Here is a 20452-nt window from a genome sequence, read left to right as displayed (position 1 = left end):
ACAGGTTATCTAATCTAATCCCTTTGATCACACAAAGCAGAGAACTGAAGATAAGAAAGGTTAGGTAATTTACCCAAGGTCACACAACTAGTAATTGTCAGGCAGGATGCTCCCAGGTCTTCTTGACTCCAAGTTCAGCACTTTATCCCCTATGCCCTAGTGCTCGAACTCCTCAGCTGAAAAGTGCTCCTGAAAATACATCTTTTATGGAGACTTTGGACCTTCCATTCCCTAGCTTATACTGCACTGATGCATACATTTTATGGAGACTTACCACATGTCCAGGTCTTTGAAGAACCAGGCTATTTGTGTCTTTGTATCCCCAGTACCTTATAAACTATAGGCCCTTAACATTTGCAGATCTGGGTTACAGCATTTAGAAATAAAAGAAACCTTGGAGACCATCTAATATAACTCTCATTTTGCAAACTGAGGCCCAGTGATGTGAAAGGACTTCCCAAGGTCACACAGAAGCTTGTCAAAAGGTCACCCGAAGAAGTTGGACTGGAATTTCAGACACTGTGGTAATGTTAAAACCAATGTCGTTTCCATTGTCATACTGCCTTAGGCCCTCTTTCAACTCTGCTTTTCCATCAATCTTGCACATCTTTTAGCCCTGGAAAAATGAGCTTCACTGTGAGGATCTTCAGTTTCCTCATCTACAAAATGGGCATGACAATACTTGCACTATGTACCTCACACAGTTGGAAGGCTAAGATGAAATTATAGAGGTAAAACACATACATATCAGCTCTTATTCTAAGCAATTTGTCAAAAATTTTTATACTGAATAATTATAAAGCTCACAGATGAAAATAAATTAGAACACTGCACTATTTATTAATTTTAATAATATATAAAAACAACAAAAGGCTCTCTCATCCTGCAAACCATAAGCTGTCATTCAACACCACCTCACTACTGTCAAGCTGCAAAAACTGGCCATATCGCTCTTTAAGAAGTCATCCCTAGACCAAAAAGCCAGTACAACAGCAGCACCCGTTTCACTGTCTGGGTAAATTAATCACTGTCCTCTTTATACAAATAAGTTCCCACAGCTAAACCTGAGATGGCCAGGTCTTTGGGAAAGGGAACAATATAGGGAAATAACTGAGAAGCAAATGGGCTGAGGAAAGATGGGTAATAACACAAGTCCAAGCAATACCATTTCTACTGCCAACTACTCTATCAAATGAGAAATGACAATATCCTAGCCATCCAAATCTGCTATCACTATAGAGAGACCTTGATTAATGAGGACCCAATTAACAAGAACTGTCAATTAACTAGAATCTTTTTTTCTTCCTGATGTGAATCTCAGTTTCCTAATAAGTAAAATAAGGATAACAGTTGTGCTATAACTCTCATAGCTTTGTGACGAGGTACAAGTAAGGTATGAGAGAGGAAAGCATTTTGTAAAATAAAGTTCCATATATATGTAATGTGTTATTGTTGTTATGACAGTAACAGGAAAAAAAATCAACAAAATCATTTAAGTGCATTTATGCACCTGCCCCATAATATTTTTTTAATAGTTATTGGTTTTGGTGTCTCATCCTAATAATAAATAACAAGTTCACTGAGAGTGGGGTCTCAGACCTACCACGTAACTCTTCTATCTACCCCACTGGCTGCTTCAGGTCTGTGAATGCAGTAGGTGCTAACCCGAAAAAATTTAGTTTGGGGTAGCTGTAATATTATACAATGATGACGGTGATGATGATGAAGAACACTTGAATAGTATTTTGATGTTCAGAAAGCACTGCTGCTATTCTTGAATTAGACACATAGATGGGTCTTAAAAGACTATCTAGTCATAAAATGTTACAAATCAGAGAGACCTTAGAAATAATTTAACACAGCTCTATCACTGGACTGCTGAAGAAACAGAAGAAACCAAGAAAAGTAATGTGACTTGCTTAAGATAATAATAAAGTGTAGCACAGGGCTTCAAATTCAGGTCTTCTAACTCTGAATCCAATGGCCTTTTTACTTTACCCCCCAGACTCCATTTTATATATCAGGAAACTGGGCCCATAGATGGGGCAGCTATGTGGCAGCACAGTGGATAGAGCACTGGACCTTGAGTCAGGAAAAGGAACACAAATCCTGCCTCAGACACTTACTAGCTGTGTGACCCTAAGCAAGTCACTTAACTTCTCTCTACCTCAGTTTTCACACCTGTAAAATGGGAATAACAATACCTGTTTCATAGCATTGCAAGGGCAAAAGCACTTTGCAAACCGCGAAGTGCTATATAAATGCTGGTTATGATTATGCTATTCATTGTCACTTGTTATACTGTTATTTATTATTAGCAGTATTATTTATTTGCCTCTTTTTGTATCCCCAGTGCTTAGCACAGTGCCTGGTACTTTATTGGTTATCTGTTCAAGGTCCAAGAGCTAGTTATCAACAGAGTGGTATTCAAATTCAGGTCTCTTCAATCTTAGCCCAGAACTACTGTTTAGTCCTGTTAGTGCTATGATCACGAGGAAAAACAATCACAGCAAAACATCCATAAGTCCGAGGAGCAGAACACATGGAGCTCAATCTTCCCAGGTTTTTACCAGTGAAGTCCCAGCCAATGAGTATTATGTTCAGAAAGTTGGCACAGAGTCACAGCAACACCCTGATTCATCCAAGAACTATTAAATGCTTTGCCCTAGGCTGTACTGAGTAGATATACTTTAAGAACATTTTCGACAAGGGGTTTCTGGTTAACTCATTTGCCTAACAAAACAGCAAAACAGGACAGTGGATTCCTCAAAGCAGTTTTTCCTGATTTAATAAAAGATAATAGGGATCACTTTTACCTACCTTGCCATCAAATTTGGAATACTCATTAAAAGGATTATTCAGCTGGAGCGGGCATTGCTCTAGGCGTACGGAGAGGAGTGATGGCTTCCCCACACTCGAAGACTTGACTTTGAAGTTCTTTTTTTCAAACAACGAGCTGAGCTCCTCTGCTGTGATAGAAAAGGGAGAAAAAAAAATGCCTACATGATGAAAAATGATTACTAGTAAGGTGTTGAGAACTTTAAGGTATATAAAATACATGCCATCCTAAATCAACAAACATTAAGTACGTACTGTGTGCCAGGCACTGCCCTGGGCAGTGGGGATACAAATACAAAGTTTATACTCTACTAAGGAAAAAGGTAAGTATATGTGTATATATGTCTATGTATAAACAAAAATATACTCGCATACATATACACATATATATATACACATACATATACATAGAATAACTATAGGATAAATACAAATGTCTACATATAGATATATGCAGAAAAATACAGTAAATATATAGTAGTTAGGGAGGGAGGACATCAGCAGTTGGGGGAATTAGGAAAAGCTTCAGTCATAAAATGGTGCTTAAGTTGTTGCATCATGAAGAGATGGATTCTTTTAGGTCAAGAAGGTTAGATACACATGGGAGGCATGGGGAATATCCATTGTAAACACACCAAGAAAGAAATGAAGCAGTATATATGAGGAACACCAAGAGGTCCAAGATAGCAGGATGAAAGAGTATGGGAAGGAGAATGATACAAAAGAAGATTGGACAGATAAGTTGGCAACCAGTTCTGAAGAGCTTTAAAGGTTAAACAGCCTTATATTCCATCCCAGAGGCAACAAGAAACTACTGGAGTTTATCAGAGGAGGGAGATGATCAGTTCTGCACTTAAGGAAAACCATTTTAGCAATTGTGTGAAGGATGGAATTGAATGAGGAGAGGCTTGAAGAAGAAGCTCCAAGCAGCAGAATGTGACAGTCTTCATCAAGATTATGTCTGGAAACAGCATTATTCAGAGACATACATTAGGACCACAAGATTCAAGAAAAAAATCACAATGAGGCTCTCAAAGGTCATTCGGAGACCAACAACTCACTTCCTCTTGCCCCTTGTTTTACTATCTTTGTTTACCTTCTTTATGTTTGATGTATTTACTATCTTTATAGAGTCAACTAGAGTATAACATATGTACCTAATACCTCTCCCAAGACTACCCCCCAATTCCCATCTGTTCCTAAAAAACAGAAATGTGTCCAAGTAGAAAGAGCACTAGCCAGGAGACAGCATAATCAGAGTAATCAGAGACTTTCTAGTCCACACCCTACCTGAGGGAGAAATCCATCTACAAAATCCAAGGGAAACAGTCATTCAGCTTCTATGTGAACAGCTCTAGTGACAGGGAACTCAACTGTTTCCTCCTACACACCAGCTGCTAAAAGCAGCTAAGGAAAACCCCACAACCAGCTGACTGGGTACATGACAAATTCATATTATCCAACTCTAACTGGCCCTTCACAGCACCAAGGCAATCTTTATATTCTTCTTTAATTGATCCCCTATCTCACTTCCTACAAACTTCCCTAATTCCAAACCTTCTCTTTCCTCCTTAAGCCTCCTATATTTCTCTTTCCTCATTCTCTCTTAGCTGATGTGGATCTTGATTCTCTTACTTTGTTGCCAAAATCAAATTTATTTGACTTGAACTCCTTTTCCTCCCATTCTCTTCATCTTAGCACTCCTTGCCATTATCTCCAACTCTCTCTCTCACACACATCCCCCTTTATTTCAACATTACCAGTTTCCTATTATAATCCTACGCATTTTATTTTATGCATTTATAAAAACATTATTCTGATAAGTGGTCTTATAGACTTCATCAGATTGCTAAAGGCCTCCCTGATATAGAAAACAGTCAAGAACCCTGTTCTGGGATCAAATATAAACTCCTTTGTTTAGTTTTTTAAAGCCATTTACAACATGGCTCCCCCTATCTTCCCAGTCTCACTGATCATTGCGCTGTGATCCACCCAAACTGGCCTTTTTGTTCCTCCAACTCCATCACCTGTTTTTGCGCCATCATACTAGCCTGGATGGCATGCTTTCCTTACCTCCACTGCAGAGAAGGCACTAGCAGACTGGATCAGTAAAGGCTTCCTATAAGATGGTGCTTGAGTCTATTCTCCAGGGCTATTCTCCAGGTTAAGCATACCCAATTTTTTTTTATTGATCCTGACACAAGTTTAAAATCTTTCATTCACATCACTGCTCCACCCTATCAATGCTGAACACAAAATGTGGCACCGAGAACCAAACAGAATACTTTAGATGTGTTATAACTAGGTCAGGGCAAGAAAACTAGCCTTCTAAAAGCAAAAAAAAAAAAAAGAGAGAGAGAGCAAGCTAGCTTCCTGGTGTCTTTTTTGATACTCTGTTTCTGTTATTCCTGGTACCAGAAATCATTTCCAGCTTCAGGTCATCGACATATTTTTGTAACTTTACAATCCTATGTCTTCTTCTGAGTCCCTGATAAAAATGTAAAATGAAGCCATTGTGAAACCAAGCATTGAAGGACACTGAAAGATAGATGAAAACATTCTGAGCTACAGACAATACCTAAATTAAAACAGTTGACTAGATGGGAAGAAGAAATTAACCAGAGCAGCTTCATGTGGTAGAAACAGCACTTGATTTGAAGTAAAAAAAAAAAAAATCACAGTTTTAAGTTAGTTTTTCTGTCTTTATTATAAGAACTTTAGTTTCCAAGACAAAACAAATTTTATACTTGGTAGCAGGTACCTAATTTAAGACTACATTCAGATACAGTGGTGATCCTTAAGAAAACTTGGGTCTTACACAAGGAAACAAATAATTATCTTCCATAAGAGAACTATGAACAAAACCATTATTCATGAATTTGCTAAGAAATAGAATCATTTTATTTTGTGCTTTGTAAACGATAATAATTATACAAATTACCAAGGTCAACTATTCTGAAGGCTAACATTAATTTGGATGTACAAATTCTGGTATATTTGGCTGAAAAAGTCTGCCTTATGATTTATTACAACAACCTGTGAAAATCATTCCTAATAATCCATAGAAAAGGCTGATAAAAGGCTTTTAAAAAAGCAAGAGTCCCAATCTAACATAATAAGTCAAGTCAACAAACATGTATTAAGCACCACTATGTGCAGGATCTGTGAGAAGCACTGAGGACACCAATAAAGGGAAAAAACAGTCCCTACTCTCACAGAGTTAATGAGGACAAGAGGCAAACAACTATGTAGAAAGAAGATGCAGACAGCATAAATTGGTAGACAAACTTAGAAGAAAGGTACTAACATAAGGGAGATTAAGAAAGGCTTCTTTCAAAAGGTGAGATTTTAGCTGGGACCTAAAGGAAGTCAAAGAAAACCAGGAAATGCGGATGAGGAAGGAGAAAATTTCAGGCATGGAAGACAATCAATGAAAATGCACAGGACTGAGAGATGGTTTGTTTTCTTTGAGACACAGAAAGGTCAGTGTCACTGGATCAAAGAGCATGTGGAGGGAGTAAAATATAAGAAGACTGAAAAGGTAGGGAAAAAAAAGGTTTATGAAATGCTTTAAAATCTAAACAGAAGATACAATATGTGATCCTGAAGGCAACTGGGAACCCCTTGAGTTTACCAAGTAAGAAGGTGAAATGGTCAGACCTGAGTTTAGGAAAAGCAATCTGATGGCTGAGTGGAGAAGAGACAGGAATGGGGAATGACCTTTAGGCAAACCAATCAGAAGCTATGTCCAGGAGTAAGGTGATGAAGGCCCGTACCAGAGAAGCTGCAGTATCAGAAGGGAAAATGGTGCATATGCAAAAGATGTTTTGAAAGTAAAAATCATAGGACTTGACAAGTGATTTGATACAGGAGTGGGATGAGAGAGAGTCAGGAGTCAAGGATGATATCTGAAACCTAAGCTGCTAGTCTGGGTGTCTGGGAGGGTGGTGGGATGCATGGCTATAATACAGAAGTTAGAAAGAAAAGCAGATTTGGTGGGGAAAAAGGAAAGATAACAAGTTCAGTTTTAGACATGTTGAATTTAAAATACCTTTGGGACATTCAGTTTCAGATGTACAAGAAGCAGTTGGAGATGTGAGAGTAGAGTTCAGGAGGGGGTTAGGGATGTTTAGAGATCTGAGATTCATTACCACAAAGATGATAATCAAATCCATGGGAACTGATAAGAACACCAAGTAAAACAACATATTGGAGAGAATAGGACTGAGGCACCCACACTTAGCAGATACAAATTGGATGAAAATCCAGCAAAGGAGGCCAAAAAGGAGTGATCAGACAAGTAAAAGAGAACCAGAAGACAGCAATGTCACAAAAACCTAGAGAGAGAGAGTAGCAAGCATAAGAGGGTGATCAACAGTGTTAAAGGTTGCAGAGAAGTCAGGAACAAAAAGGACTGAGTAAAGGCCACAAGATTTGGCAATTAAGAAATTGCTGGCAACTTTGGAGAGCACTGTTTCAGCTAAACGATGAGGTCTGAATACAGACTGAGGAAAAGAAGTAGAAGCATTGATTGTAGATGGCCTTCTCAAGGAATATCAGTACTGAAAGGAATGTTGCCTGGATTACTGCAATGATTGTCTAACTAGTTCCAAGTCTTTCTCCCCTCCATTCAGCCGCCGAGGTAACTTTTCTAAATCATACAACTGACCATGATCCTGATTATCTCCAAGATCAAATATAAAAGAAAGTCCTCTGCTTGGAATTTAAAGCTCTTCATAACCTGGCCCATTCCAATCTTTTTACACTTTATTCCCCTTCAAAAATTCAACTCTTGGGAGTAAATGTAGGGACTCACCTGAACCCTCTCCCAAACCCCTCCAAATACCTTTGAAAAATTAGTCTAAACAAATTCTAGGAGGCAGAACCCACAAAAAGCCAGAGTGAAACAATTTTCCAACCCAAGACAATTTAGGAGGTTGGCAAAAAAGGTCTGTTATACCAGGGTGAGAGAGGAGTGCAATCTAGTGCATGCAGCGCCAGTGCAGCTAGGGCCCCAGCAAACCAGGAGGAGGCTTCAGGGCAACAGTAGCACACCTGGGTGAGAGTGTAGCACAGTCCAGAGAAGGCTGCACCTGCACAGATCCAGCCGCAGAAAACCAGGAGCAGGCCTTGGGAGACATTGAATTATCAGATGCAGCAGCTGCTTCTGGAGCTCTCAGCCCACAGATGGTAAGAGGGTCAAATAACTGGTCAGAAGGAGATTACAGAGGCCTTCTTTGCTAGCACTGAGGCAGGACTCTGCTGCTTTGCCCATACTCTGATACAGGTCACAGTCCTAGGTGGCAGTCCCAGGGTGAGTAAGAGCACTAGCATAGCACAGCTTGTGCTACAGTGAAGCCAAGACCCTCTTCACAATTCCAGGGCAGAAAAGAGTGCTTGTGGTCATTCACAGATGAAAGCACAGACCAGAAGAGTAGTAAACACACCTCTTGTTAGATGATACCACAGGTCCCTAAAAGTATCTCTGAAAAGAGCTGCACAAAAACCCTGAAGCTTGGGACACTGAGACTTCTACCCTGGAAGCAGAGCCCTACTTTAACAAAGAGTTAAAAGTCAAGTAATAGGCTAGGAAAATGAACAAACCACAGAAAAAATTATGACCACAGAAAGTTACTATGGTGACAAGGAAGATCAAAATACACACTCAGAATGAGGTTACGAAGTAAAAGCTCCTACATCCAAAGCCTTCAAGACAAACATGAATTGGTCTCAGGTCATGGAAGAGCTCAAAAAGGATTCTGAAAACCAAGTAAGAGAGGTAGATGAAAAATTTGGAAGAGAAATGAGAGTTATGCAAGAAAATTATGAAAAACAAATCAACAGCCTAGTCAAGGAGGTACAAAAAATACTGAAGAAAATAACACCTTTTAAAAAATGGTAAAAAGAGGTGCAAAAAGCAAATGAGAAGAATGTCTTAAAAAGCAGAATTGGCCAAATAGAAAAAGATTCTCTGAAGAAATAATTCCTTGAAAATTAGAATGGAGCAAATGGAAGCTAATGACTTTATGAGAAATCAAGAAACAGATAAAACTAAACCAAAAGAATGAAAAATAGAAGACAATGTGAAATATCTCATTGGAAAAACAACTGAACTGGAAAAAAACACAGGAGAGATAATTTTAAAAGTATTGGACTGCCTGAAAGCCATAATCAAAAAAAGGTCCTAGGCATCATCTTTAAAGAAATTATGAATGAAAACTGTCCTGATATTCTAGAACCAGAATAAATAGAAGTAAAATAGAAATTGAAAGAATCTACCGATAACCTCCTGAAACAGATCCCAAAATGAAAACTCCCAGGAATATTATAGCCAAATTACTAAACTCCCAGATCAAGGAGGAAATACTTAAATCATCCAGAAAGAAACAATTCAAGTATCATGGAGCCACCTTCAGGTTAACACAAGATTTAGCAGCTTCTACATCCAAGGTTCTGAAGACTGGTGATATGATATTCCAGAGGGCAAAGGATCTAGGATTATAACCAAGAATCACCTACTCAGAGCAAAACTGAGTATAATCCATCAGAGGGGGGAAATGGATAGTCATGGAAATAAAGGACTTTTAAGCATTCTTGATGAAAAGACAAGAGCTAAATAGAAAGTCTGACTTTCAAATACAAGATTCAAGAGAAGCATAAAAAGGTAAACAGGAAAGGAAAATTATAAGGTATTTAATAAGGTTAAACTGTTTACCTTCCTACATGGGAAGATACGTGTAATTCTAAAGAACTTTCTTATTAGTAGGGCAGATAGAAGGACTGTATATAGACAGAGGGCACAGCTGTGAGTTGAATATGAAGGGATGATATCTAAAAAAAATAAAATTAAGGGATGAAGGAGGAATGTACTAGGAGAAAGGGAGAGGTAGAAGAGGGTAAATTATCTCACATAAAAGAGGCAAGAAAAAGCTTTTACAGTGGAGGGGAAGAGGGGGGAGCTGAGGGGGAGTGAATGAACCTTAATTTAATCAAAACTAGCTCCAAGAGGGAATAACATACACACTCAATTGGATATAGAAATCTATCTTACCCAACAGAAAAGTAGCAGGGGAAGGGGATAAAAGAAATGGGGTGGAGCATGATAGAAGGGAAGGAAGATTGGGGGAGGGAACAGTCAGAAGCAAAACAGTTTTGAGGATGGACAGGGTGAAGGAGAGATAGAACTGAATAAACAGGAGGTGAAACAGTATGGAGGGAAAGACATTTAGCAATAGTAACTGTGGAAAAAAAATTCTGAAGCAAGTTTCTCTGATAAAGACTTCATTTCTCAAACACATTGAAAACTGAGTCAAATTTGTAAAAATAAGAGCCATTCCCCAATTGATAATCAAAAGATATGAACAGTTTTCAGATGAAGGAATCAAAGCCATCTCTAGCCATATGAAAAAATACTTTAACTCACTATTGACTGGAGAAATGCAAATTAAGACAATCCTGAGGTACTACCTCATACCTATTAGACTGGGGAAATGACAAATGTTGAAAGGGACATGGGAAAAATTAGATTTTAATGCATTGTTGGTTGAGCTGTGAACTGACTGAACCATTCTGTAGAGCAATTTGGAACTATGCCCAAAGGTCTATAAACCATGTATACCCTTTAACCTAGCAATACCACTACTAGGCCTGTATCCCAAAAGAGATAAAAAAACAAAAAGGGAAAAGGACCTATAATAACAAAAATATCTATAGCAGCTCTTTTCTGGGGGCAAAGAACTGGAAGTTGAGAGGATGCTCATCAATTGGGGAATGGCCGAACAAATCATGGTATGTGATTATGATGCAATACTACTGTGCTATAAGAAATGATGAGCAGGATGCTCTCAGAAAAACCTAGAAAGACTTACATGAACTCATGGCAAAGTGAAACGTACTGTTTACAAAGTAACGGCAACATTGTAAGACGATCAACTGTGAATGACTTAGCTCTTCTCAGCAATACAATGACAGACAACTCTGAAGGACTTACAATGAAAAATATTATGCATTCCCAGAGAAAGAACTGATAGTGTCTGAATACAGATTGAAGCACACTTTTTAACTTTATTTTTCTTGAAGGTTTTTTTTGGGGGGTCTATGTTTTCTTTCACAACAGGACTATGTTTTGCATGACTATATATGCAGAACCTATATCGAATTGCTTGCCTTCTCAATGGCGGGGGCGGTGTGGAGGAAGGGAGACAATTTGGAACTTAAAGTTTTAAAAACAAATGTTAAGAATTGTTTTTACATGTAACTGGGAAAAAATAAAATACTAAATAAACAAAAAGGAAAAAAAAACACTTTCTAACTACATTGACCTGCTTGCAGTCCCTGGAACACTACACTCCATTTCTGTGCCTTTGTGATGGCTATCCCCCATAGCTGGAATACTCTGCCCCTCACCTCCATGGAGCCCTGGTTACCTTATCTTTCTCCAAGACTCACCTAAGTCCCACTTTCAGCAAGAAGCTATTCTCACCTGTAACCCAGCTATTAGTGCTTTCTATATAATATACTTATACTCATATACACGTATGTGTGCTTACATACATATGTGCATACATACATGTGGGTGCATACATATACATATGTGTATGTATGTATCTATAAATAAAAATGTGCCTAGTTGTACATGTGGTTTCTCTTCCATCAGAACATAAACTTCTTTAGAGCAGGGACTGTTTTTATCTTGCTTTGTATCTCCAACACTTAGCATAGTGCCTAGTACTTAGTAAGCATTTAATAAAGACAATGAGTCAAAGGCTATGTGTTCAAATTTAAGGCTTACCACTAACAACATGTATGACAATGGTCAAGTCATTTAATTTCTCTGGCTTCAATCTTCACTCTCTGTAAAACTGTCGTGTTGAACCAAATGCTGTCTAAAGTCCCTTTTATGTCTAAATCTATGACCTTATTAACCTATGACCATAAAATATAGGAATCTAGAATACAGAACTGTATAGTTGAAATGGGCTTTAATACACATGATGTTAGAGGAATATCAGAGATCACTCAGTTAAAAATCGTTGTTGAATAAGACATCAATTTTGATGAAAACCTATAGTCATAATGTTTACCAAAATCTGAAATTAGAATGTAACTACATTTTATGACATGGTGAATGTGTGATTTTATTTGAACATACTTATATGTTACATTAGAAGTATTGCTATACTTCTTAAACTGTACTCATGACCTCATATGGTGACCCATAGCTTAAGAAACACTGACGGGGTCACTAGTGGAAAAAGTTTAAGCAGCCCTGTATTACAGCCTTAGAAGGCATTTTTTTTTCAGGAGGATGGGAAGGCCAGAGTGGTGGTTAGTGAGAGTGACACAAAAAAAAGTATCAAAGGAACATTTAAAGAATATACAGAAAATTCAGAAACAAAGATAAGCAGGATAGCTTTGAAACTAACATGCTGAATTTATTATTTCTTTTTAAAGTTGGGTGCATTGGAGATCTGTGGTTTCGTATGAAATTATCTTTTCTGCTCTTTGCATGTGGAAATTGTCACTATGTGTTGGTGTTTGTCAAGTCCACGATAAAAAAAATTTCCTTCAAATAAATTAGTACACAACACAGGAAATAAATCAACAATAGGATAAAACCATTACTAAAAGTCTCTTAATTTCTGGAAACAAAATATGCTAATTTTTCTCCCTCTTATGATAAACATATTCCTTAACAGCTGTCTATTATGTAAATTATTTCTAATTATCAAAAACTGCTCAAGAGTAAAATGGAAAAATCCTTTTCAAGAATGGCAGGAAGCACAAATTAAAAGCTCACCTCAATATTGCTTATATATTCCAATTCTAGCATTCTATGACCCCTTACATTACACAGAGTTGAAGTGACCTGCCCAAGGTCACAAAGGTATTAAAATAGCAGAACTGAGATTTTGAAGTTTACCTGAATTTAACAAAATGAAATGATGTGCAATAATGAAACTGAAGAACTGAAAGAATCCCAGATATCATTAAGTCAACCTCCCTCGTTTCACAGAAGAGGAAACTGAGGCCAAGAAAGGGGCTGTGACTTGTATAATAGCATATAACTAGGGTCAAGGATTTCTTTTGTGATAAGAGTAATCATGAGATTTTCTTTTTAAGGTTGTTTAACTGAAAACCAAAGTTCTTAAATTTTCTAACAAAGAAAGAAGGAAAACTAAAACTAAAACTACTTACCTATCTCCAATTTTGACACATGACATGTACCACCAGCTGGGCTTATTTCATGCTAAAAGTCTAATTTTATATGACATCTTCTTTCCTAATATTTAAGCTTTAAATTATTAATTTTACACAGGGAAAGTAAAGGGGGTAAGATTAGAAATTGATAGTTAAGTCAATAATTCTACTAAGAAGGAAAGAGACGGAAAACTGACCAAGATAATAAATGATAGGATTTCACAAAACCAAATATAATATATATGGTGAAATGAACAAAGGTGGTAGCCATTTCATTATACTACTTTATGACAAAACTGTGTCTATGTGATATGATTGTATCCACTGTTTCTTTTTAAAATTATTTTAAAATATGGTGAAGGACTGGAGTGGGAATCAAATGACCTGGGTTCAAGAGGCAGAACTACTTACTACTAACTATGTGAACTTGGGCAAGTCATTTCCTTTTGTTGGCTGTTTCTTATCTGCAAACTGAGGAGACAGAATCAGAAAGTCTCAAGTTCCTTTTTGTACTAAAACAGTACACTTTAAAAAATACAACTTTTGCACAAGTTTATACACAAAGCAAGAAATGCATTAAATAAGTTCTTATGAAAAAGCTTTGAAAAGCTCTGGCTAGTACCAAAAAGATGAAACCTTTCTAGGGTGTATGTGAAGATACAATAGCTAAAAAGAACTGGAAACTAAATGGGTTGTCATCAACTGGAGAATGGCTAAATAAATTACATTATATAAAAGCAATGCAATATTACTACACTATAAGACATGATAAAACGGACAGTGAAAAAAAACTTGAAAGATTTGTATGAACTGATGGAAAGTGAAGTGAGCAGAACCATGAGAACAATTTATGTTCTAACAAACACTGTAAAAATGAACAATTTTGAAAGTTTCTCTACACATGATCAATACAATAATCAACCATGCTTCCAGAGGACTAAAGAGGACAAATAATCCCAAACTTGTAACAGACAGATGATGGCCTAAATAAGCAGAATGAAACACATTTTTGGTCATGGCCAATATGGAAACTTGTTTTGCTTTGATTGTGTGTACTTGTTGCAAGGGTGTTGTTTTTTTCCTTTTTTCAAGTTGGATGGAAAAGCTTGTTTGCTGAACAGCTTAATTTTTAAAAAATACAAAGGATATAATCATATCACACAGTTTTGTCATAAAGTAAATGTAACAGCATGGCTACCACCTTTGTTCAGGCCCTCATCACCTCTTGACTTAACGACTGCAAAGGCTTCCTAATTGGTCTCCCTGGCTCAAATGTTTCCCGCCTCTCCAATTCATTTACCCCATAGCTGCTAAAGCAGAGGTCTAACCATATCACTTCCTTAATTCAATAAACTCCAACGGCTCCCTATTGCCTCCAGGCTCAACTTTAAGCCCCACTTTAGCTATTAAAGTTCTTATAAACTGGCCCTAACCTACTTTTCCAACCTATTATATTTTCCAACCTTCTCATACTCTGCAACCTAACCAAATATGCCATCTTACACTTTTTCACAAAGCACATTCCTTCTCCTGACTCAGTGTCTTTGCACTGGGCATCTCCCTTATCTGAAATGCCTTCTCACTACTCCCTCATAGAAGTCCTTGTTTCATGAAGCCTTTCCTGATCTCATCATTTTCCAATGTGCACTCCTCCTTATCTGCCTTCTATTTGTTTTGTATATACTTAATTGTATGTATACTGTTGTATCCAAGAAAACTAAGTGTCCTGAGAGCATATATTCAGTTGCTACCTGTCAACTTTCTCCTCCTTCACCCCTGTCTCACATGTTGAAGTGATGGGAGCTGAGGAAGAGAAGAGGGAGTGTGCCATGAATGACCTTAATTTTTTCTGTAAAATGTGAAGCAAGATTTTTCAGCTGAGAGAATGGGGGGAAGAGGAACCTTGTTCTCACATTTAAGGAGGATGAAAAAGTTTGGAACAGCCACTGTGGAGAGTGGAATACTGGGTTTATCACCAAGATATAGCAGGATTTGCCTAGCAGTAATGAAGGCCCAAGTGAAGCTGTGTTACATAAATTTGTAGTGGACTCAGTCATTGTGATTTTCTCTACCTTCCTTCAGCAGCACATGTCCAGGCATGAAGGCAACAAATGTTGAGGGTGATCCAGGGCTGCTGGGCATAACTGCTGCTATGATAAAGGGGCTAAGGATTCAAGAGAGGAGGACACCACAGAACTGGAATGGTTCATCAACAGGTCAAGATAGGGAAAAGAGGACAGAAACAGGAAAAAAGCCAATAGGTTATGATCTTACAGTGAGATTTTAGAATTCTTGACCATGGAGATGGTGCAGCTATGGGTGATGGAAAGATCAACAGTATAACCATAAGTGTGTGTCTGAGATGGGATGGATGAGTAGCCCATGGGAAGTGAGTAGGGTGAAAAACTGAGTGGTTAAGGAGTTTGAAGGACACTCAAAATGTATGCTAAATCTCCTAGTATGAGGACAGGAGTTGGGAAGGAAGAGAAAAATTGTGAGTCAGATACCAAAACTGAATGAGGAAGAAAGAGAAGTGACCTCTAAGGGTCTGTAAACAACAGTTACCAGGATTTTGATGGGGCAGGAGACATGAATAGCATGAACTGATGACGGGGTAGACTATAGATTTATTTTATCCAATCTCAACTCAGTCCTCATTCATTACCACAAGGCAATCAGTTTGTTCTTTTCTGATTCTCTATTCTCCTCCCTATTAGAAAAATGTTCCCAACCTTTTCTTTTCTCAAGTCTCTCATACTTCCTCCTCATCCCACCCACTCACCTGAGGACCTAACCTCTTACTTTAGTGAAACAACTAAAACTACTGATCATGACATCTCTTACTTCTCTCACCCCAAAATCCTATTTTCTCCCACTTTCTTGCCAAAACCAACTCTTTCATATGTGCCTTTAATGCTATTTTCTCCAGCAGAAAACCCCCATCTCTCTAATCTTCAATTTTTCCCTACCTACTGGTTCCTTCCAAAGTCCCCTCAGACATGCTCAAGTCTTGCCCATCCTTAAAAATTCACTAGACCTTCCTATCCCTTAAGCTATTGTCCTGCATCTCTTCTCCCTTTTTCAGCCAAATTCTTGAAAAATTTGTCTACACTCACTGCCTCCACTTCCACATGTCACTCACTCATTAATCTTTTGCAAACTGCCTTCAGACAACTCAACTGAAATTGCTCTCTCCAAAGTTACTGATGACCTCCTAGCTGCCACATTAGACTGTCTCTTCTCAGTCTGCTACATTTGATGCAAGATATTTTCTTCATTGGGTTTTCATAACATTATTCTCTTCCTGTCTGCCTGTTTCTCGCTTCCCCAATCAGTTCTGACATCTTGCCATTTAAATGTTCAATTTTTTTCCCATCCAACATCTTCTCTCTACTCATAAAACAAATTCTCTAAGTTCAGGCTATCACCTCTCACCCAAACTATTACCATGGCCTCCTAATTTGTTTCCCTGTTTCCAAGTTCTCTCCACTACAATTCATCTTACACAATCCTTCTTAAAGTGATCTTCCTTAAGCACAGATATAAGGATGTCATTTCCCAATTCAATAAACTACAGTAGCTCCCTTCTGCTTCTAGAACCAGATATAAACTCCTCTGTTTATCTTTTAAAGTCATTCACAACTTGGCCCCAGATTATCTTTCCTACTTCATTACACATTATTACTCTTACTGGCCAAGTCATTCAGGCAATAAGCATTTATTAAAGGTCTAATATGTGCCAGGCACTGTGTTAAGGACTGGGAATACAGAAAAAAAGCAAAAACCAGTACGTGCCCCCAAAGACTTCACAATCTAATGGGGAAGATAACAAGTAAATAAATATGCACAAATGAGCTATATATAAATATTTACATATATATATACATATATATACACACACACACACACACACATACATATAGGATAAATAGAAAATTATTAACAAAGGCACTAAAATTAAGAAGGACTGACAAAGGCTTCCTGTAGATTTTAGCTGGGACCCAAAGGAAGCCAGGAGGCAGAGCATTCCAGGTATGGGAGATAGTCACAGACAATTCCTAGTAAAGAGGACCCAAATACAGATCTTCTGACGCCAAGTCCAGTATTCTTTCCCATAAAAGTGGGATGGTTCTAATCATGTTTTATCAGTGTATAGATAAGTATATCTATAATCATCAATCAGGACATATTTGACATTACTAAAGATCTATTATGCAGACATAACAGTAATACATCGTCTAGAGAACTCTATCTGTACTTTCAATGAATAGATTCAGTCATCACTCTTTACTTTCTAGTTTGCTTTTTGATGTCCACATAGCATTAAGGACTATATTTCAAACCAAACTGCAATTTACTACGGGAAACATTTATAAACAATTAAGGAAGATAGTTGGGGGGAAGACAGGCCTAGTGGAAAATTAATATTCAGTACTCTTTCCCCTATACTTCACTACCTCTATAATCTATGGCCAGGCTTCTGGAAAATGCCACACATGTAAATAGCAGTCTCAAAGGTAGTGAGGGTAGTTATACACAGCACATACACAGAATACAAGGATAAGTTTCACAGTTAGACAGACCGACAAAGCAAGAGTTGGACAAAAGGATGGAAAAGCAATGAACATAGCATTCTAAATGAATGTAGGGATATTCAGATAGTCATTTGTCACTCCAGAAACACGACGTAATAAAATCTGTGGCTAAAATAGATAAAGCATTAACACCAGGGCTTACAGGAAATTCTGTGAAGAAAGCAAGAAATATTTAGCTTTGTTAATAGAGGTAGCAAAACAAACTAGGAAAACTATTTCCTTCAATTATATAAGAGATTAGCACAGTTGCAGAGAGAACACTCATTCTCTTATTTTATGTATGTGTGTGTGCCTATAAAACACATTATATATGTTTTTATTCATACACATACATATACAGAAGATATAAAATGGAAGAGGATATAACAAAAGATGCTCAAGAGATAAAACAATCTCAGTTTTCACACGAGAAAAGAAAGTATCTGGTCAAGGGAAAGAGGTGAGATACACAAGGTAACTTGGAAAAATTCTTCCTTACATGCCTTTTTGTGCAAGATAATTTCCCCATTCTTCCTCTCTCTTCCCCATTCTCCTAAGGCATCCCTCTTTCTCACCCTTCCATTCATTTCTGAGATCATCCCAAACACAAGAGAGTAAGCACCCATGCCCTCTGTCTATGCAAAATCCTTTTAACTACCCTAATAATGGTAAGATTTTTAGGAGTTACAAGTATTATCTTTTTTCAGACTTTTATGATTTCTCTCATGTTTACCTTCTTATGCTTCTCTCTCTTTTTTTTTCTTTGTACGAGGCAACTGGGGTTAAGTGACTTGCCCAGTGTCACACCAGTAAGTGTCAAGTGTCTGGTCTGAGACCAAATTTGAACTCAGGTCCTCCTGACTCTAGGGCCGTTGCTCTATCCACTGTGCCACCTAGCTGCCCCCTTACACTTCTCTTAAGCCTTGCGTTTGAAAGTCAAATTTTCTATTTAGCTCTGGTCTTTTCATCAGGAATGCTTGAAAGTCCTCTATTTCATTAAATATCTTTTTTCCTGTTTTAAGATTATACTCAGCTTTTCTGAAGAGATTATTCTTGGTTATAATCCTAGCTACTTTGCCTTCTAGAATATTGCATTGCAAGTCCTTTACTCCTTTATTGTGGCAGCTGCTAAATCTTGTGGCTCCAGAGTATTTGAATGATTTCTTTCTGACTGTTTGCAATATTTTTTCCCTTGACCTAGAAGCTCTAGAATTTGACTGTAATGTTCCCAGGAGTTTTCATTTCAGTATCTCCTTCAGGAAGTGATAGATGGATTCTTTCCATTTCTACTTTGCTCTCTGGTTCTGTGATATCAGGGCAATTTTCTTTTGTAGTTTCTTAATATATGATGTCTAGGCTCTTTTTCTTAATCATGACTTTAAGGTAACCCAATAAATCTTAAATTAGATCTCTCAATCTAATTTTAATTAAAAATAGATCTCTTGATCTATCTTCCAGGTCACTTGTTTTTCCAATGAGATATTTCATATTTTCTTCTTTTTTCCACTATTTGGCTTTGTTTTATTGTTTCTTGATGTATCACTGAATCATTAAATTCCATTTGACCAATTCTAATTTTTAAGGAGTTACTTCCTCAAGTGAGGTTCTGTACCTTTTACCAAACTATTCATTCTCTTTTTATAATTTCCTTACATTGCACTTATTTCTTTTCCCAATTTTTCCTTTACCTCTATTATCTGACTTTTTAATCATTTTTGCTTTTTAAAAAAAATCTATTTCTTTAGCTCTTCTAGGAGTTGTTGGGTTTGTGTCCAATATGCATTTTTCTTTGAAGCTCTGCTTATAGATATTTTCAAGTCATTGTCTTCTGAGTTTGGGTCTTCAGCTTCCCTGCTGCCACAAAAGCTTTCAAGTTCTGTTTTTGTTACTTGCTCATTTTTCCAGCTTCTTTCTTGACTTTGGATTTTATGTCTGAGTTGGGCTCTATTCAACTCTGGGAGAGATGGTCAGCCTAAGTTTCTTTGGCTAGATCTGGGGTCCTGTAGCTTTTTGGTGCTTCCAACATGATATGATCAAGGGAGAGTTCTGGTCACTATCCTCCTGGTCTGTGCTCTGGTCCTTACCTAGACAGGGCCTCTGCTCCCTCACAACAGCAAATCTTCTGCTGTTCTCTACCCTGGAACTTCAACCCACAACTGGCTAATGGGCAAAGGAGCTGTCAGATTATGTCCAGACTGGCACCCAATGCTATTAATATTTCCCTGATCAGATATTGAGTCCTCTTATCATCTAAGGCACTGAGCATTCCTAATGCCACCACTGCCTCCAGTCTCCCAGTCAGTGTCACTTCTGCCACACCTCACTTCTGATGAACTTCTACCCTAGCATCCACAGACCTCTTTCAGTCCTCCTAAGCTGTACTGGGCTAGAAAAATGAGTGACTTTGACCTTTTTTGTGTGTGTTATTCTGCTCAGAATTTGATTTGACTCATGTTTAAAAAGTTGTTTAGAGGTTTTGGAGAGCTCAGCAGAAATGCTTAATTCAATCTGCCATCTTGGCCCTGCCCACACAAGGTTAATTTGGAACACAGAATGTCTAAAACCCCAAAGAAGCATTTGCATGTATTGAATCTTGAGGTATTGGAAGAAATGATGATGTAGATACCTGAAAAAAAAAATCCAAATACTAAAAAACAATTGAACTTAGAAAAATTACAAGATAACTTCAGTGATCTGATTATAAGCAGATGGCTGGTTTAGAAATAACTCATAAATCAGAAATGACATACATAATATGGGGATTTCCTCTGATGACTGTAGCATGAAAGGCCACACGGGAATCAAGCAAGAATTCCAACAAAAGCATCAAAAGGGAGCAG

At 37.6% G+C, this 20452-nt stretch overlaps 1 protein-coding gene across 4 annotated transcripts in view; it reads right to left on the bottom strand.

Annotated features, from left to right (window-relative positions):
* Positions 1–20452, bottom strand: part of MAPKAP1 (MAPK associated protein 1) — a 319648-nt gene that overhangs the window by 239650 nt on the left and 59546 nt on the right. For 3 of the 4 annotated variants that reach the window (XM_020967543.2, XM_078150124.1, XM_020967541.2), the window contains one exon: positions 2821–2969. In XM_020967543.2, the coding sequence (XP_020823202.1) occupies positions 2821–2969 (149 nt within the window). The remainder of the gene's footprint in view (positions 1–2820; positions 2970–20452) is intronic. The other variant, XM_020967542.2, reaches the window with a different exon arrangement.

This window comes from Phascolarctos cinereus, unplaced genomic scaffold, assembly GCF_003287225.1.
Source record: "Phascolarctos cinereus isolate Bilbo 61053 unplaced genomic scaffold, phaCin_HiC Scaffold_2;HRSCAF=192, whole genome shotgun sequence".
NCBI classification, from domain to species: domain Eukaryota; kingdom Metazoa; phylum Chordata; class Mammalia; order Diprotodontia; family Phascolarctidae; genus Phascolarctos; species Phascolarctos cinereus.
The sequence above is the reverse complement of the archived record's forward strand: the minus strand, read 5'-3'. Positions and strand labels throughout refer to the sequence as shown.